The 21,653-nt window shown below is 36.3% G+C and overlaps 1 protein-coding gene across 1 annotated transcript in view; it reads right to left on the reverse strand.

Annotated features, from left to right (window-relative positions):
• The window catches only part of LOC131056024 (uncharacterized), a 41,454-nt gene extending 38,697 nt beyond the window's left edge, over window positions 1-2,757 (reverse strand). Inside the window, exon 1 of the mRNA XM_057990336.2 lies at window positions 2,235-2,757. Within this exon, the coding sequence (XP_057846319.2) occupies window positions 2,235-2,435 (201 nt within the window). The 5' untranslated portion in view covers window positions 2,436-2,757. The remainder of the gene's footprint in view (window positions 1-2,234) is intronic.
• Window positions 2,758-21,653: the final 18,896 nt, after the last annotated feature.

Here is a 21,653-nt window from a genome sequence, read left to right on the forward strand (position 1 = left end):
AGGGACATGTCCCCTGCCCCAGAACCCGGCATCCCCATCCCCTAGCCGATTCAGGGATGGCTTGGCGTCCCCTTGCCATCCCCGCTAGACCAAAGACCCCAGGAAACGTCCCCAGCCTTTCAGGGACGGCTAGCCATTCCCCATAACAGCAAGAGGATGTCAAAACATCCCCTGGCCGTCCCAAGGACAGCTAGCCATCCCCTGCGAATGGGAACAATTTCAGGCTTTAAAAACAAAAAAAAAACATTAAAAAAAAAATTCTTTGCTTCTATTGTTCTGTGGGGGGCCTACAAGGACTTTTAACCCACAAATGAACCCTAAAATGACATTAAGAGTTGAAACCAAAACAAAACACTAACCCAGCAACCATTTTTTCTCTTTCATTTTCTCAATTTTTGCTCCTTGCTGTGAGAGTTTGCTTGTTGGAGAAGAGATTGGCATGATCTAGAGAAGATATTGGACTGATTCTTGTTTTGATTCAAGTCTGAAACAAGTTCTCAGCTGCAAGTTTGAAGTTACAGTCAAGGTATGTCATTTTTTTTTAGTTTTATAAGTTTTTAGCTTGATGGTAAGTTTGCAGATTGAAAAATATTTTCATTGATCTGGTTTCAGAATTTCAACTATAAACAAAAACACCACAAAATGAGCAGCAGCAGTAGTGATTGGCATGATCTAGAGGAGAGACTGGATTGACTAGAGGAGATATTGGACTGATTCTTGTTTTGCTTCAAGTCTGAAACAAGTTCTCAGCTGCAAGTTTGAAGTTACAGTCAAGGTATGTCATTTTTTTTTAGTTTTCTAAGTTTTTAACTTGATGGTAAGTTTGCAGATTGAAAAATATTTTCATTGATCTGGTTTCAGAATTTCAACTATAAACAAAAACACCACAAAATGAGCAGCAGCAGTAGAGACAGTCATGAGGGTAGTGAAAGTGAAAATGAAGCGAACACAATGTCAGTAGACCCCTCTTCTACTTCTGAAAATTTGAGGCCATTTCAACCCAAAAAACCATTGCTTCAGTTTGCTACGAATGTGACTGCCAACAAGTATTAAAAATACAGGGTTGTTATAATGTTCTAAGGTTGTTGATTTCCCTGGCAACATCCATTGGCAGTGATATGTTCAAAAATTGATTAGGGTAGTGGCTTGATGTGTGTGAGTTGTTTTTATCTTCAACAGGTTTCATTTGCTTTCTCTGCAATATTGTGTTTGCTTCTTTCAAAGTGTGGGTTCTAGCGGTGCTCTCGGTGACTCTTCCTGGTGATAGTATCTTTTTTTTTGTGGATGTCTGGCACACAAGCACTCAGTGGGGATTGGAGAGATCCTCTTCATCGAGGCAAAAATTCTAAACACATGCTTTGAAAAAAAAATCATTGCCAAGATTTTGTGTTGTTGAACCTTGTTAAGAGTATTCTGGGAAAAAGAGGTATTAAAGATAAAGGTTATGTGCAATCTAGGGAATCTATAATGGTGGATTTCTGTGCTGAATTGGAAGTGGCTATCCCATTGGAGGAAGTTCAGAAGTGGGTGGAACTTCTTCAACTTCTTGGGCAACGGTGGAAGGTTAGAGACTAAATTACATCCCTGGCTGGAGGTATGTTGACTGGGGCTGTGAAAAGACCTGAGACTATTCATGGTATACATATTGAGGCTCTGGTGGCCACGGGGAGTTGGTGCCTAAACAGGTTAATTGTTGGTGATAGATGCGGTGAGAGGTTGAAAAATAGGATGTGAGTGTTGGTGCTACTGTCAGTGTAAGTGGCTGGGGAGTATCTCGGCTATCTTGAGTGTTCCTTGACTTTGGCTCTGTTGATTTTTGGATATAATGTGCTGCTGGTGTTTGGTTCATGGCTAGAGGTCTTTTTATGTTTTGAATAGTTGCCCCCATCTCATGTGGATTACGGTTTGGATTTTTCTTTACTTTATTTATGCTATAGGTCATCATGTATTTCTTTTTTTAGTCCGAGGCCCTATGTAAACCCCTCTTTGTTATAAGAAAAACAATTACCTAATAATTCTTAAAGAGATGTCAGAGATACTGCAAAACACATACAGATTGTAATACCCGCTTACGAATTCGACTCTCTATTCCGCGTACCGTAATTTCTCTCGAAGTCTTTCTTTTTAAATAGAATATATATCTTTTGTAATGCGTTCCTTTGTTTAATCTTTGTTCAGAAATCAACACAAAAGGCTTAAGTATTAGGTTAATTTATCGAGTAAGAACAGTGCACCTTAAGGTATTGTTGAGCTTGTTGCAGTGAATAGAAATGGCGAAAATTTATATGAAGAGTTGATCCATGACTACCGAAAGCGTTGAAGTCTTTTCTGCCAACGAGAATGAGTTCCGATACATCGAAGGCCGTCGCGCTGCGTGCAAGAGTTCCTATATTGTGTCTTTTCGCCACATTGTGAACAATCACAAAACTCTCCATTTTCTATAAAACCCTACCTTGTAAACCTGGTTTTAAATAATTAAAGATTTGTGCTACCTCATAAACCCTGGAGCAAACTGATGGACAAAGTTATGATAGAGATCCCGCGCTTGAGCCAAAAAAAAAAGCCCAGTATACGAATTTTCAAGTCTTGCAAACGAAGAAACGAAGAGTTGAAAAATTTTAAAATGTTTTAATCGCCGCAATTGATGTCCTGCCAAAATAGATCGACGACAGGTTTCATAGGTTTCATTCCCAGCTCTAAATGAATTTGCAAAGCCTAAGTCCTAGTTGTCACATATGATTGATTCACTTGTTAAATGAATCAATGAGATTTAGAATTAAAATAGTTTGATGAAATTTTTTAATATATATATATATATCGAAATTAATTTATGGGATAAAAGTTGTGATTTCACTTTAAAATTTTATAATTTTTTTTAATTTTAATTTATTTTTGTGTAAATTTGTTTTTATTTATTTTTATATATATTTTATTTAATAATACATATAAAATTTATCGAGAGATATCTTCTCAAGGTGCTTATATTTTTCACATTTGCATTAAAGTTGAATAGGTGCCTTGAAAAGATATTTCTATGTAGCAATGGTAGCACAACATGAAATAAGTGAATAAATATTCATATAATAATATATTATTATATTATAATTATGATCCTTAACCATAATCATAATCATATCTTTACTCTAACCCTATATAATATTAATATAATATTTGATTATTAGTGTTAGTCCTCACAATTAGAATAGTAACTGGGTTTTGAAACCTCAGCTTACGGATTGGCCATCCTTTATGAGCAGCTACCTCTCCGGTGGCAAAGATTCATTTGCTTTATCGACCAAGGTCGTGAACTTGAAATGGGTCGACACTATATGTGCACTAAGCTCAAGTCAAATTCATTCTGTCCTACTGCAAGAAAAGGAAATTTCTTAAAGAAATATGTAGAAACATAATGACTTAACAATTTATCAAAGCTCACAATTGAAAGCAACTTAAGCAACTTCTATTCATGACAATGTTCTGGTCAGTAGACATGGACTACTCTGCCTGCTTTGGCTGCAAGAACAGACACACGAACTTTTTCCAGTGGCTGCAAGAATAGTCGAATACCAAAACAATAACTATAACAAAAATGGAAATTAACTAACAAATGCATAGGAACTACTCACCAAGTGGGCCCCCTTAAGTGAGTATGTCCAAAACTCGGATAACAATTGATAAGCTCAGAATACCATCATCTTATTTATTTCAAGTTGATTTCAGTATACCTAAGTTTGGAAACCAAAATTCTACTAACTCTATGGTCACACTATCTATCCCCGTGAGGAGATAGAGACCTTTGTTTATAATAAAAACTTTTAACAAACTTCCAACTGATCAACCCACGTTCCAAAGGAATAGGTGAGCAGGATTTATTACATCAAAAGAAGAAGTCGACACATAAATGTAGAACAAACAACTATCCCACTGCTGAGAAAATATAGAGCAACCTCCTTTCCTAGATTTATGCTTCATCAGGAACGATCATGAATGCTCCACTAATTGCTCTGTTGAAGAAGCGGTCAATTGGTTATGAGCTCCTTCAACACTACTCCATTTTGACTAGGTCTGCATCCAAAGGCATGATGATGTGTCTCTTTAATGGCCAACTTAGTCATCCTCTCATCTTCGGCGTCCCTGCATCATGGCGTTGATGTGCACACAAGCATGTGTATCCATTGATGCTAACATAACATAAATTAAACCATATTTTAGGATTAATTCAGATAATTTGCATAGTTTGACTATGTAAAGATCATCAGATCTAGGATAAATCAGATCCAATACTACTAAAAAGACATCAACTAGGGAAGTTCTATAACCTAAGCATTGTCCATGTCTAAAGCAAGAGTTTTTATGACAAAACCTGACGAAATAGAGCCATTATTTTGGCTCATCAATTAGTATAATATTCTATTCATTATTAGTGTGAGATTAACATAATTATTTGATTTTATATTAAATATTAGTATAGTAATAAGAATAATAATAGGGTTAGAATAAAGAAATGGTTAGGATAATGATTGGTTATAGGGTTAGAATTTGAGTAAGGTTTGTTGATACTATTACAATTAAGGGTTAGGTTTAGGGTAACGGTTTGGTTTAGGCTTAGAGTTAGGTGTTATAGAAAAGGATTGTGTTATAGTTAGTGATATGATTAGGCTTAATTTATTAATCAAAATTGTTACAATAGTTCTGAAATTAAATGAGGATTATAGTTAGGGTTAGGGTTGGGGTTAGGATATGCTAGCATATATAAATATATTTAATAATATATATTAAATAGGCAAGAGATGTCTTTCTCGAGGCACCTATTTGACCTTTATATGAGAAATTGATTAAAAATAGGTGCCTCTAGAAAGATATCTCTTGGCATATTTTATATATATATATGCTAGTAGCATTCATGACACAACATAGAATATATTAAATTAATTAGGGTTAGGGTTATAGTTAGTGTTACAAATAGAATAATGATCTAAGGGTACAATTAAGGTTAAGGTTAATATTAGGGATATGGTTAGGCTTAGGGTTGGGGTTATGATAAAGGATAGGGTTAGGGTTAGGGTTAGATTGGGATCAGGGTTAGGGCTAGAGATAAAGATAGAAATAGGGTTCTGATTAATTTAAAAAATAGGTTTTCAGGACTCGAAACCTTTAACATAGGAGATTAAAATAAGACACCAAAAAGTCCAGTTCTTAAGAACCACATACATAAAGACTGGCAATAAAGCCATCAAACCAAAGGGACAACAAAACAAACAACAACAAAGAAACAGAGAAGGCGCTACACAGTTATTTTCTTCAACAGGTCCTCCGCCTTTATCACCAGCTCGTCATAAGTGGCCCCGACAACTTTTAGGTCTTCCAGATCTTTGTTGGGTTTCTTTTCCTTCTTTTTACCTCTGGTGCGGGTTCTGGGACCTTGAACTTACCCCGTTCCTTCAATTTCTAGGTCAATGTCCAGGATTTCCTTTTCTTCATCCAGTTTGTTGATAAGGGTGTTGGTGTTGTTAGCTAAAATCTTCAAGATGCTTAGGCTCTGTTCAACAATGCTCTTCAGACACTCCTCAATTTTGCCAACTTTGCTAACAGTATCCGAGAGAGTTTGGTCGTTAGCGTCAGCAAGATTTTTCCTTTCCAGCAAATCCTTCTCTATTTTTTCAAACCTGGGGTTGAAGGCATCTCTTATGTTTTCGACTTTAGCAATGGTGCTTTTCAAGTCCTTCATATAGTTGGCCATGGTCTTCCCTTCCCCAGTATTGATGGTTTCCAAGATCAAGACTCTGTTGCAAAGTTTTTTGTTTTCGTCCACAGCTTTCTTATAGCCATTAATAAGCCACTCCATAGTTTCCATGAAACCTTTCATGCCCTCGGGGGGAGGGTTAGCGGGGGGGTCAGCTTTTCCAGGGGTTGCCTATTCCTCTTTAGGAGTGTGCCAGATGGTGGTTGTGTCTACAACCCTAAGAGCCTCTTCCATGGTCTCCTTTTCCAGATTCTGATTAGCATCCAGGGCACTTACTTGCCGGTGGACTTCCGGTTCCCTAACAATCTCCTCTTTCTTCTTGTGCTTTTTCCTGGCCTAGTTGTCTTCTTCTTCAGTAGCCCTTGAGGGCTCTCCTCCTCAGAGTCATCTGAGACCTCCTCTTCCAAAGAAATGCTAATCTGGGATCTACCTTTAGGATTTTTGCCCTTAGAGGATGAAGGTCTAGTTTTGATGTATCTCCTCTTCTTCCCACTTTCATAATCTGAGACATCCATGTTGTCCTCAGTATCAGTCAAAGGATCACTGTCAGATTCCTCTTCCTCTGAGAAGGTAGGGTCAAACCCCTCATCCTCAGAATCCACAGAGGGTTGCATCCGAGCAATTTGGTTGCCCTTGAGATGGTCATAAATGAGGACCATAAGACCTTGATGCATGGTAGTATCACCCATTGGGTTTTCTTTGTATGCCTTAATGGTAGCATTCATCGAGAAGAGCAGGAAATATGGGAAGTTAACCTTTTCATTATGCCTAAAGTGATTCAATAGAACAAAGTGATAACCATAAACTTTTGTGAACCTGCCATCTAAAGTGATATAACACATTAAAACAAAGAGGACCTCCTACCAAGGTTTGGCAAAAGCCCTAGGCGGGTAGTAAGTTTTGCTCAACTTTACCAGTCATTTTTTCTCCTTCTTGGTATCCAGGTATCTTTCAATAGCTTGATTGCTGACTTTCCTATCTCTATAGAAGTTGCACCCTTCTCTTGTGAGGCCCGTGGCTTGAGCAATTAAATCTTCATCAATTTCCACCATTTAGTCTCCCATTTTCAGCATGCCCTTTCTCCAGTTTTTGTAGAAAAAACTGGTTACCATGTCATCTCATCTATGGAGTCTCTCCATGAATTTTGAGAAACCACGCTTCTGCAGAATACCCCAAACCTCCTCCTTTTGTTTTCATTCTTTACAGCTACTTGGTTCATATCACCTCCTGTTACCGCCCATGTTGTCATTGTTGAAAGCCAAATTTTGAAACTTGCAGAGCAAATTAGCTGAAGAGCTTTTCGGAACTATCAAAGTTACCCAGAAAGCATGGGAACTAATGGCATTGGTATTATAATGAACGAGTCTCTCATTATTATAATGACTCGAAGTACTCCAGTTAGTCCTTTTAATAATTATCTCGTCCATCAAGAATCTTTGGAGTGCTTCTATATCGATCATTAAAAATGATTTGTCTGACATTTTCGGGGAATCCTTGTTCTCCCGTCCACGTAATCATTTCCTCTGTGTTAACCACCGTATTGGCTGCCCAGTCAGCAAAGCCATTGGCCTCCCGGTAAATGTGGGAAATGTAGTTTTTTTTAAATATGCTAATAAGGTCTATAGCAGTGATGATTATATTGTAGATTGACCATGATGGTTTTGAAATCCCCTTAAGACAATTTATAATATTGTTTGAGTCCCCTTCAATCCAAAGGTAGGGATAATTCCATTTTTTGGCTAGGAGGATACCTTGGAGAGCTGCCATTGCTTCAAATTTATGGTTAGTTTGAGTTCCAATAGGGACAACAACCATTTCCTTGCAAATTCCTTTGTCATCTCTTAGAACAGCTCCACAACCTGAAGGACCCAGGTTACCTTTGGCAGCACCATCAAAATTGACTTTGAACCAACCATAAGGGGGGGTTTGCCATCTTGCTTCAATCCTTTTATTATGGTTAGGGGTAGGTCTGTCGACAATCTTCATATTCCATGCACTTAAGATGATTGATTCCAGAGAGTTGTTCAAGAAACAAGGACCCTCAATGATCCCTATATTTTCCTAAATTGCCCATTGAAATTTTTGGAATACAATATCCTAATTGAGGGAGACATCCCTGAAGATCCGATTATTTCTTTCTTTCCATAGTCCCCACAGGATGTGAGGAAGAGAAATTTGCCACAAAGATCTCAAAAAGGAGTTAGTCCATTTTATATTCCAAGAGGAAAACAGATCACTGATAGTATTAGGAAACACCTAGGCAATACTAAAACTTTTGAGAAATCTTTCCCAGACTGAGGCTGAGAAGGAACAGTGGATGGTAAGGTGGTCCATAGACTCTTCTTCCTGAAGGCACAGAGCACATCTATTAGGGAAGGCAAAGCCTCTGGTTTTTAGGTTGTCTAGGGTCAAGATTTTTTTTTGGAGGATGGTCCAGAAGAAGAAATTAATTTTGGGGGTAAGGCCTTTAATTTAGGCTTTAGACCAATAAGGGTTACCTAAAGGAGTGGGGAACAAGGCACAATACATAGAGGAAACAATTAAGGTACCTTTGGGATCATGTTTCCAAATCAGGGAATCCACCTCTTTGTTCAACCAAATAGCAAACAGATGGATCTTGAGCTTAGAAAGGCTAGGATGGATGCTTTCAATATTCTATCATTTGTTGTCAGTCCAATACTCAGCAACTAAGGAGCCAAAATTTCTAATACAAGAGGGAGCATGGGGGGCCCATTCATTGATTTCTACTAAAGGTTTATCAAAAAGCCAAGGATCCTCCCAAAATTTAACTTTCCTACCATTTCCAATTTTCCAGATCACTCCTTTGGCTAAACTTTCTTTACATTTAGAGGCATGATTCCATATGTGGGATCCATTGATGCTAAGATCCAATTTGATAAAAGAAGAAAGAGAAGAGGACTGAAGAGAGTACTTACTTCGCCAAATTTTACACCATTTAGTATCTGAATGAAACATTCTCCAGACTTGTTTGGACAGGAGAGCTTCATTTAAGGTTCGGATTCTCCTCAGGCCCAGACCACCTTTGCTCTTCGGTCTACAAACCTGGTCCCAAGCCACCAAAGATATTCTTTTCTTGTCCTCAGCCCCAGACCAAAGGAATCTTCTTTGAATTTTCTCGATTGCATCAGTATACTTAACTGGAATTCTGAAGAGGCTAAGAGCATAAATCGAAATACTTTGAAGAGAAGATTTAAGAAGTTGGAGCTTTCCAACCTGACTTAGGAGGGCTCCTTTCCATCCAGCTAACTTTTTATGGAATTTGTCCACTAAAGAACTCCAGAAGGATTCAGGAGGTGCAGTGCCCATGAGGAGACCAAGGTAGGTAGCACGAAGATCAGTGATCCTACACTCTAGGATTCTACTGATTCTTTGTTATCTTCTCTCAGGGGAATTGATGAAAAAAACTTCACTTTTTGTCCAATTGATTAGCTGACCAGAAGCAGAGGCAAACTTACAAAGAGTATTCTTCAAGATTTTAGCTTCAGATATACTAGATTCCCCCATGATAATAGTATCATCGACAAATTGTTGATGAGAACAAACAAGATCAACTGAGGAAGGGTGAAGACCCTTAAAGGAGCCTTGCAAAACCATATTTTACATAGTCCTTCCAAAACATTCTGCCATAATAATGAAGAGGATGGGGGAAATAGGATCCCCTTGCCTTAGACCTCTAGATGCTTGGAAGAAGGGAGAAGGGGAACCATTGACAAGGACAGCAAAAGAGGCAGAGGTGGTAAGATGGGTGATGAGATCCAAAACTCTGGAGGAGAAAACAAAAGACGTAAGAACCTTCATGAGAAAAGACCAGTCAACCCTATCATAGGCTTTGGAGAGATCAAGCTTGAGGATGAGACCTTGCTTCTTAGCTTTAACAAGAGAGTGGATGTTCTCATGGACAGTAATAATCGAGTCAAGAATTTGACGACCAGGTACAAAACCATTTTGTTGGTGATTTATAAGATCAAGGAGGACATACAGTAATCTGGAAGTAAGAACCTCAGAGATAATCTTATAAAAGGAATTACAAAGACTGATAGGTCTAAATTTGTCCATAGAGTCATCACCTTGTTTTGGGAATGAGAGAAATAAAAGTGCCATTGATTTCTTTTAGAAGTTTTCTAGCCCCAAAAAATTCCTTGACCCCACTGGAAACATCTTTCCCAACAATGTCCCAAAAATCTTGAAAAAAGAACATGGGAAAACCATCCAGGCCTTGCGCTTTGTTTCCATCAAAGGAGAAGACAACATTTTTACTTTCTAGAATCGAAGGAATGGAAGAAAGGGAGGCGTCTTTCGTTCATCAATGAGACAAGCAATGTTATGAAGAAAAGAAGATTGAGCTTCAGCATCCAACCTGTGATCCCTTCTTAGCAGTTCCGAGAAAAACATTTTAGCTTTGTTCCTAATTTCATCCTCCTTGGTGATCTCCCCATTATCCACCACAAGTATAGTGACCCTATTAACTGCTTTATGCTTGATCGTCGACATATGGAAGAATCTTGTATTCCTGTCTCCTTCCTTAAGCCAAATGCATCTAGATCTCTGCTTCCAGAAGGTTTGCTCTTTGGCAATGATAACATGGTATTTTTTGAGAGTCATTTTCATCAGCAATAGACACAGTACTAAAACCATCTTTCTGGATTTGAGCTTGTATTTCTTTAAGGTCTTCCTGGACTTTGCCTTTGGCCTCAAAAATGTTCCCAAAGCTGGATTTATTCCAGAGTCTTATGTTATCCTTTACACTTTTAAGCTTCTTAACAACTCTATAAATAGCAGTTCCCTCAACTTGAATGCTCCACCATTTTTGGATATTACATTTGATGTCTGGGTGAAGGGTCCACATTTTTTCAAATCTGAAGGGGAAGTTTCTCCTTCTATTGATAGAGTCAGCAATGAAAGTGATGGGAAAGTGATCTGATCCAACCTGAATGTGGGCTGACAGAGAACAAAAATAATGATTATACCAGTCATCAGAAATAAGAGTCCTATCAAGATGAACTTGGATAAGATCATTACCAGTTCTCCTATTAGTCCAAGTATAATTGCACCCCTGAATATCCAAGTCATTGAGAGCTTGGGAATTAATGAAATCCATAAGGGCCAACCTACTTTCTAGCTGAGGGGGGCTTCCTCCATATTTCTCCTCTTCTCTTAAAGGAGTATTGAAGTCTCCCATAATCAGCCAACTAAGATTTCTGAAACTGTCCGTAGCTTGAACGAGTTTTTTCCAGAAGGAATTTCTAGCCTTCAAAGTGTTGGGAGCATAAATGTTGGTGAGAACCCATGAAGTACCATCTTTTAAATGCTCAAATTTGATACAAGAGAAGTTGTTGTACTAAATGATAGCATACCCTTTAACAGAATTAAGATTCCAAATGGTAGCTATGCCTCCTGAAGCACATTCAGAACTGCCGCCACTAACATATCCGTTTTTGAAAAATATCAAAGATTCAACTTTTTCTTTACTCATTTTGGTTTCTTGAATTAGAAAGAAACAGGGTTAATGATATGGTTATGGTTTGTTTTAGGGTTAAAGTTTGAGATTAGTGATAGGTTAGGAGCAAGGTTAGAGATAGAAATAGGCTTAGGGTTATATTTGGGATAGGGCTAAGTTATTATTAGGGTTAGGGTTAGGTTTACTATTAGAGAAAGAATTAAGGTTAACAATAGGATTATAATTAATAATTTAATTCTAACTAGGCTATTTATACCATTATATAATTGAACCCTAACCATAATCCTATTTTAACACTTACACCAACATCAACCCTATTTAAACAATAACCCTACTTAACCCTAACCTTAAGTAAACCTTATTGATAAGTTTACTATAATGTATAATAAAATTTTATCATTAAGAGAAACTGTAATAACAATTACAATCCTATTTAAAACCATAAATCTCATTTTAAGCTTAACCCTAGTAGTTAATCTCTAGTTAAAATCTAACCCTAACCCTAATTTCACTCTAATCACATTTTAAACTAACACTAACCCTAACTGTCACTCATCTATAACCTTAAATATAATTAAAACCCAATATTTTAACCCTAATTAAACTCAGACCCTAACTTAATAATTTCCCCCAATTCATCCCTAATCTAACCATAGCCATAACCTAATTAAACTTAAACCCAAATCCTAATTGAAACCTTACCCTAACCCTAACCCTAAGAATAATTAAACCATAATCTTAATTTAAACCCAGCTCAAATATTTCTCTTATAACTCTAATTGAACCCTAACCCAAATTGTTCTATATCCTTAAATTTAACCTTAATTAAACCTTAACCCAAAACTTAACCATAATTTAATACTAATCCTAATCATATCTCTAATTCTAATTCTAATCCTAGCTCTAATTCTAATTCTAACTTTTTAACACCATAATTATAAGTCGACTCATAATGCTATTTTTTGCACCAACCCTAACCTTGATTGAATTTTAACCTTAAGAATAACCCTAATTAAACCCTAATCATAATTATAATTGAATGTCAACCCTACTTTAAGCCCAACTCTAGAACCATAACCTTAAACCTAATTTAACCCTAACCCTAACTAAATCCTAAATCTAACCTTATTTGAATTCTAACCATAATTTAACGCTAAGTAAATTGGATATTTATTTTATAACACTAATTGAACCCGAATCTTAAGTTAAATTTAACCCCAAGATTTAAACCTTTACTAAAGCCTAACCCAAATTTTAAACTAGCATTAAAGTCAACCCTAACCTCAGTGCAATAATTTCCCCTAATTGAACCATAACTTAACTTTAACCATCACCCTAATTGAACCTGAAATCTAACCTCAATTGAACCCTAACCTTAATCCTAACCATATATGAACTATAATCATAATATGGCCCTAACTCAAAAATTTCTCTTATAACCCCAATTACACCCTAACCAGAATTACACACCAAACTAATTCTAATAAAATTGAACACTAATCTTAACTTTAACACTAATTGAACCATAACGAGGTAACCTTAACCATAATTTAACTCTAAACCCTATCTCTAATTCTAATTCTAGCTTTAAAATTTAACTCTATGCCTAATTATAACCCTATCCATAATTTTGTTTCTTACACTAACACTAGCCCTAATTGAATTTGAACTTTAAGTCTAACCCTAATTAAACCCTAATCCTAATCCTAATTGAATATTGTTCATTTGCCTTTCTTCTATGGTTCAAGATTACATTTATCAATATCCAATTACCTCCAAAATTGGTATTTCCCTTTGTTTAACACATTCATATTAATCTCAAAATGTATTAATTTCTTCACATTTTACATTTTGTTCAATTAGAAAATTTAAGGTCAATAAGAAATTATATGGGTTTAATATAAACGTTAAAATAATTAAAATGAGGATTAATTTTGGAATGTACTAATTTCTTCACCTTTTCAATGTATTTATTTTAGTAGTTTTGTTGTCTATAAGAATTCTATATAGCTTTAATTGAAACATAGAGAAAAATAGAATGATGTTTAATTTTAGAATTTACTAATTTCTTCACTTTTTACATTGTGTTAATTTTAGCAAGTTTGTTTTCAAAAGGAATTCTCTCTAACTTTAGTTAAAATATTGAGAAATCATAATAAAGAATAACTTTTGGAATGCACTAATTTTTTCATGTTTTACATTGTGTTCATTTTAGTAAGTTTGTTGATAAGAATTCTATACAAGTTTAATAGAATCAATGAAAAAATCAAAATATGAATTAATTTTGGAATGTACTAATTTCATCTTATTTTTTATTCTGTTTATTTTAGCAGGTTTACTTTGATATCTAAAATCAAAATTATATATAGATTCAATTGAAACAATGAAACTCATTTTTATTGTCTTTATTTTAGCAAGGTTGATTAATAATATATTTTTAAGATGATTTCTATGAATTAAATCTTACAATGAACAAAACGACCATATTACTAAAATATACTTGATTTATTCTTTTATTATATCATTGTAACATATAATTTTGCAGACTGATTTTTATTTCTTAAATATTTCTTAAAATAGCATTATTATTTAATATAAAAATATATAAACTTATTTTTTCATCTTTCAATTATAACTTCCTTTATATTTAAAAATAATATAATTTTATTAAAGATATCTACAGAAAAAAAAAATTGATAAAAGAAAATTAAAAAGAGGCTCTATATTCAAGAAAATTGTTAAACTCACTGAGAGAGGTTGCATCGTGTTCAACATTACTATATAGAATGACTGACTTGTGTTTACTAAATCATATGTAGAATGCAATAAAGTTGTTTGTTGTCATAACTCAGGGAACGAGATTTGTCCATTATCAGTAACCAAAGCATTATTTCCCAAGAATAGTGTAGAGAGATTAAAAAGGTAGATAAAGGAAGAATATTCACTCCAAATCTGGTGCATAATGGCATAGATTTTTTCTGTTAGATAGGTTTTATCCTAGACACATATGCTCTTGTATCATTACAAAACAAATTTTGAAAGTTATATTTCCAAAGTCTACTTGTGCATAAAATAATTGTGACCTGCAACATGCAATTTGTATCCTTAAATCCTATGTCAAAAAATTCTAAAATATTTTTTGAGAGACCTTTTAGTTACGATTTTCATTGAACAACTTTCAAACAATAGCGACCATTGTGTTCAGATGTTGAGATGCTTATGTGCTATGACACAACGTGTGAAGCAATTTGATAGCCATATCCCTACTGAAAGATAGAAGCTTGATGAAGTAGTTACCTTTCTTTTTGGCGGTCGTGTTCTATGTCTTACACAAACGGAATCTCAGAGTGCTTGGTAGAATACTTCGAAAGAGAAAAAGAAACTTTGTTAGATAGAGTAATAGTTTATGCAGAGACCAATAGCACACAAAGGTGAATATTGTGAACTGTTCAACAAAATGTCACAAAGAGATGTCATTGAATGGAACACAATGGTTAAAACATTTGTAGAGAATGCACAAGATCAAATCATTCAAAAGACTTCATAAACTTCCAAGCAAACACAAGTTTGGTAGGTTCAAAGCCAATTTCCACAACATTTGCCAACATCCTCATTGCCTACAAAGTTGAAGTTATGTACTCCAACAATGGGAAGTGCACAAACATGCATTTCAAATGCAAAACCATATTAAAAAGAAACAACTATTGCCAAAGACAGAGTGATAATCAGTGGGCATATTGTATTTGATCAAGTGCCTAAGAGAAACTCTCACTCTTACACAACATATTATGGTCGCAGGGATATACACAAAACAAATATGTTCAATTGCTTTGGACACTTCAAAAAAATTTGTAAGGGAAAAGACTGTGACAAGAATCAGTTTGCATGGCACGGTGGTGCCCTGCCTGCTCTCAATGATGCCAAAGAGAAAAAAATTAGAAAAATGCGATAATTTTTTTTATAGAAATGCTATAAGTTGGACCATTTAATCCCTTCTATTTGCTTTTAAAGATGTAATGCCATGATCCACAATTAATTTCCTTGGCGTCCACTTTTCTGTAATGGTTTTTGACAGATTCCCTTCTTATGTGGTTTCGCCAGCTTGTTGAATTATTGCAGTGTATACTCATGACTGCTATTGAAATAACCATGTGTCAATCATAACATAAATTTGTGTTCTCTCATACATGGTGTTGTTACCACTACACTATTGGGTGTTCAATGTTTTGAAGTTTTTTTTTCTTTATAATATTTTTGAAGGCCGATATTTAAAACCTAAACCTAGTGGAGGCTATATGAAATATCACATACAAATTGCAGATTGTGGTTGCATATTATGGTTGCGAGGGTGTAGGAAGGGAGGCGTTACAATTGTGTGTGAGGGTGCATTAAGGGAGGCATTACAATTGCAATAACCACAATGTTGCCTCTATCGTGCCGCCACTACCAACTATCATGCGACATTTGGAAAGACATGCATTCAAACGTCCCTTTTTTTTTAAAAGCATTTTTTTTGTTTACAGACAAGATGGATGCCATTGTAGATTGCCTCTTGGTGAAATTATTATGTCGAGATGCATCTACAATGACATCAAGATGTCTGTAAACAAAAATCCATTTTGAAACAATTTGACATGCAAATGATGGGTAAATGCATGTAATATGTCATGTTTCATCTTTTGTGGAGGTGTTATTTTATTACTCCAAATAAAATAGAACCCTCGCCACTTGTCTCCAGCTAGATTCATAGATTTTTGCATGTAAGACTTTAATGGATTTGTATTCTTGGTGTTTTAGTATTTTAGAAGAACATTTATTTTACAGATGATTCTCTTCTATTATAAGATATCTCTCTGCATATTTTACCTATGTTTTTTAAATATAAGTATACTAGTTTTTTAAATTTAATTGTAGGTCAATCAATACAATTGTTAATATCAATAGACATTCTACAATGGAAGTAAAGAGTGGAGTGTAATAATGTGCGTGTTAACAAAACTCTTACATTTTATCTTAAATTTGACAACCATTTACCACTTGCACCAAAAGGAGGTACATTAATTATGATGATAGTAAAATATAGTTAAATAATATATTGGAGGGTACAAATTGAAGAATGTGAGTCTTAGGAATTGAATTTAATAGTGAGACAAATCTAAGTATAACATCTATATACTTTTTCAAAAGCAAGGGAGAGTAAAGGTTGTGCTACATTTTCCATATTTCTTTTGCACTGTTCCACTCTTCTTGAGAGACGCATGTATTTTTTCTTTAAAAACCTATGACTTGTGTTGATTCAAATAGGGAGAAGATCATCATATTGCATGATCTAAAGGTGGTCATATCTTCTTTACTTAGTTGTTACTTGTCTTATAAGCACATTTAACAAAATGGAAGTCCTTATTCATGTAATGGTGAAAAATATTAGGGTTTCCAACATTAGATGTATGAAAATCGTTAATATTTAAGCCTTAGGGATCATTACTGTAAAGCGGAAAATCGCGATCGAACCCTAGTTGGTCTCCCCTCTTCTAACTCCAAGGAGAGAGAAGGGAGGTTCGCTAGGATTCGATGGGTTTTCACTTAGGGGGAAGACTTTACATTCAAAAGAGGGGTTGAAACTCATAAGATTCAATCCCACACAATGTAAGATTGGATGCTAAATGAATTTCAAGGGTTTGGAAAGCAAGGCTACCCTCTTTTGTAAAGAATGTTGATTAAGGAAATTAAGCTAAGGATGCATAGAAAGTCATAAAGATTCTCTTATAAACTGAGTTCGGGTTATAGGATGAAGCTGCGGACTTGGAATTAGCAGTAAAATGTCGATACGGCGCTGTCCTGCAAATTTGAGCAAAAGTTGTCGGGACGATGGCGCCCGACGCCACGGTCCTCCGAAAAATCCGCGAAACGAAGGGGGATCTGTTCGTCTCTGCACAAGGATTCCAGATCTTCAATTTCAGCCGCGTACCTGCAACCTACACACAGAAAAGTGAAGACGATTGGGGGGTTAGGGATTAGGGGTTTGCCTTTAGGTCAAACCCCGGTTTTGGAATTAACCAAGAAATGAGCAAGAGCTGTAAGTGTAAATGACTGTAAAACAAGTACTAATACCTTGTTCTAAGGATGTTTGTATCCTTATGTGCGAAGGTTTAGATGTTGTATGTTGTATGTTGTAGCATGTAGTATATGATCTCCTCTTCAATGGTTGAATCCTTGTCTTGAATGCAACACTTAGCCTTGAATGGAGACTTGAAATGATCAATTGCTTGAAAGAATGCTTGAATGCCTGAATGCTTGAGTATAGTTTCCATGCCTTTTCCATCGTATCGAATGAAAGAGGAAAATGTCATTTATATACTTGTCAATTAGGGCTGATAGACTGATTTTCCCGACCTTAGGCCGACCAGGGAATGTAATTTTCCAAATTGCAAACGAAAAGACCCGATACCACTTAGGAAACCGGGCCCAAAATAGGACCCAGGGACCAGGGTGCTGGGTGCCCTGGTCCTGGAGGACCAGGGCGCTGGGCGCTCTGGTCCCACCTCCCGGGGCAGCAGGGTGCAAGGAGGTTCAGGCCAGGGTGCATGAAAAATGCAGTTTTCAGTGTCGTGAGCAAGTTTTGGGGTCTCCATTCAGGTTGCGTGTTGCGTCGCCATCGTGAAGACCGAAATGCAGTCGAAATTGCAAGTGTCGCAATTTTAGGACGCTACATTTAGCCCCCACTTTAGCGGGAGTATGTATGCTCATACTTCCAGTAAAGTACAAGGAAACAACGTTGAAAGACTTTCACCACGTCAAGGAGGCAAGATACACCAAGCCCCCAGTGGACTAAGGATCTTACAACTTCGATTGACAAAGTAAAAGGGAAGATCACGAGGAAGAACCATGACTGTCAGTAGTAAGGTTCCCTCACTATGAGTCATGCAAAAGAAATACCAAAAATCTTCAAGACAAAGCTAAGTTTGCCAAGAAGTTTTTCAAGTATCTTTGAAAGGATAGACAGGGTGTATGCCCCCCTACGTTAAAGCGATCGCACACGCCTCAACGGGGGTGATTGTTTTAACGTAGTGATACACATAAGAAATGAGAAAGGAAAAGGAGCACGTTATCGCAAAGATTTAGCCCCCAAGTGTGAGATAAACCCAAGGATAATAGACACAAAACACAAAGCACGAGGTGACTTCGCTTTCCTCGGGGTCAGTATGTTGTATGATAAGTCATGTATATATATCATATGTATGTATGCATAATTGTTCTTCATTCCCCAATCAAGGAAGGTCACCTAGAAGAAGGGAACACATGTGTCTTTTGAGTCAACATGAGAGAGATCGAGAGATCTCAATGCTTTGCATCGTCCTCAAGTAAACAACACTAAGGACGACAAATAGAAGAATGAGAATAACATATAGAAGAAGTAACAAAAGAGAGAAGGAGAGAATCTGCTATGCTAATGTATCTAGTCTAGCACGTCATCTACCCCCCGATCTTGCTGATCAATGTTTCGGGAAGGCAGGGAACACGCTAGAGGAGGAACATTCAACACAGCAGATGGAGCTATCACAAGATCCAAACAAGGGCTATGTTCATGTTCCAAGCCACATTGTTCTTGTCTAGGAGCTAGGATAAGTGCTTTAGAAAATTCATTAGATAAATGGTTATCAACATCAACAAGTTCATATTCACTATCAGAAGCAAAGGGAGTAACATTTTCATCTATATCATCATCAAGATTTATAAAAATAGGATCTTTAACTCGTACAGGATCAAGACCATCATGCATCTTATGTTTAGGAGATTTAGGCTCAATATCCGGCTGAGGAGAAAATGGAATAATGCTTGTTGAAGGTGTTTTTGGAGATTGCAAAGTTTGAGAAGCAGCTGCTTGAGCCCTAAGACGACGCTTTCGTCGACGTTCCCGTGCAGAACGATTACGTCTAGTCTTAGTAGGAAGTGTAGAAGATAGAGGAGGAGGAATGTTCTCATCCCTATCACTTGGGTGTTTAGGTTGTGGTCTCTTAGGCTGGATAATAGGAGAAGAAGAAGGTCTCTTCTCTCTATAGAAGGCAGGAGGAGGAACTGCTCCATATAAAGGAGGAGTTTTTGGTTTAGGAAGAAGACCAAGTCCATCATGACGAGGAGGTATAGGTCTATTTTTAGAAGATTTATTAGGCATAGACATAGTCGCATCCATAGGGACGGGTTGGGAATCTTCTTGGGGAAAGACATTAGTTTTATCTTTCAAAGGAAGAATTTCCTTCTCAAGAATGATAGGAATGTCAAGTTTAGGTGCTCTAGGTTCACTTAGAGATAGGATCATATCTGTTTTCCACTTTTGATAAGATTTGAAAAGATGATCACTTCGCGGAGGAAGAGATTGGAATTGTTTGGGCCAAAAGTAATCAATAGGAACACTAGATAGTTTCACAATCACATCTGTTTTGTCATAGATCACTTGATTCAATTGCAAAGTAAAAAGAAATTCTTCAGTAATAACATTAACCATGCACGAAGGATCAATAAGCACTCCACGGCAAGGCATATTCTTGACTTTTGCAACTATGTATAAAGGACCATCAGGTGCCCTAATGGTTTCGCTAGAATCAAATGTGATGGAAGGTTCTTTAGGGTTTTCTTGCTGCTCTACAAAGTTAATCACATTCGGAGTCATAGACACAAGACCATCAGATGAGAAAGAGGAATCATTAGCCTCAATTGCATTAGAGGTATGAGAAGGCAATGGATCAGTGAAAATCTGAAGATTTTGGTTAGGAGGAGCTACAGATGTGTTGCCTTTATCATTCACTCCAGAAACAAAGATAATATTATTATCAATCAAATCTTGAATTTTACCCTTTAGAGAAAAACATTTTTCAGTATCATGACCAGGCTGACGATGAAAATGACAGAAAGCTTTATGATCAAAATAAGGTGAAGTAATCTTTGCAGGATCAATTTGTCGTACAGGAGGAAGAGTAAGCACATTTTGTCCCAATAACTTATTCATAATATCATGCAATGATTCATTCAAAGGAGTATACTTTCTTTCTTTCTTGAAAAATTTAGAAATAGGAGGCACATTTGATGCTGCATTCACATTGTTGTTGATGATGTTTTCATTGAATTTGATGGAATCTCTGTTCGGTTTAAACTTCCCAAATGGTTGTTGACTGCTATCACCCTTATCACTCGGAGCCATAGGATGTGATTGTTCCATTTGACTCACAGTCAGTTGATAATTGTGAAGAGTGGCGCACAACTGTTGGAAAGAAGTAAACTCAGAAAACAGAAGTTTGTCTCGAATATCTTTTTGCAAATTAGAAATAAAGATTCTTTGAATATCATTATCAGGCACTGGAAAAGAAATTTGAGAATACAAATGCTTATATCTACCAATGAAATCAGTCACTTTTTCTTTAACACCTTGTTTACAATGCATTAAATCAATCAAAGTAACTTTAGGACTTATATTGTTTTGAAATTGTTGAATGAAAGCATTTGCAAGTTGTTCGAAAGAAGTAATAGAATAAGAAGGCAACGAGCAATACCATTGTAGGGCTTTGTCTCTTAATGTTCTAGTAAATAGTTTTGCAAGCAACCTTTGGTCATAAGAAAAATCAGTACATATTGTTTGAAAAGTCTTAACATGCGTTAGAGGATCTCCTTTACCATTATAAAGTTCCAAATGCGAGATTTCAACATGCTTAGGAGGAATAGCTCGAACAATGTCAAGAGAAAGTGGGCTCGCAACATCAAATGTGGGCACACTAAACTTAGATTGATTCATAGAGGCAATTTGTTGCTGTAAAGAAGAGACAGTTTGTGCAAGATTATTAATGGTAGCTTCAGTCGAAGAGTTCATATTAGGTGTGTTAGATTGAGATGGAGGTGTGATGTTATTGAAAGATGGTAAAGAGTAAGGTGGTGGGACCCTATGATAGTCAACCATAGGGGATGATTGGATAGGAGGAACACTACAAGGAGGAATGGAATGGTTAAATGAATTGCCCCCTTGTGTCATGTTCATTTGTGAAGATGTAATAGGAACACTTATTGAAGGAATGAATGAAGAAGTCGGATTAAATGAAGGAATAGGGTTAATTGAAGAAGGAGGATTGCCCCCATGACTGGTAATCACAGGAGGAATGTCTTGTATAGAGGTAGCCATGATGTTCGATGTAAAGGTAGGTATACTAGCAATAGAAGTGGTCAAAGGAATAGAATGATTGACTTGTGTAGGAGGTTGTGTATAACCTAAAGATTCAGCACAACTCTTCATAGGCATCACATTCAAATCCACAATGTGTGCGATACCACGTAAAACATCAATTCCATTCTTATCACTTTGAAGCATACGTTTTAGACCCTCAATTAAAGGAAGAGCTTGACTATCGGGATACTCATGAGACATCCATTGGTGAAAATCGTCAAATT

Source organism: Cryptomeria japonica, chromosome 9, assembly GCF_030272615.1.
Source record: "Cryptomeria japonica chromosome 9, Sugi_1.0, whole genome shotgun sequence".
Lineage (NCBI taxonomy): Eukaryota > Viridiplantae > Streptophyta > Pinopsida > Cupressales > Cupressaceae > Cryptomeria > Cryptomeria japonica.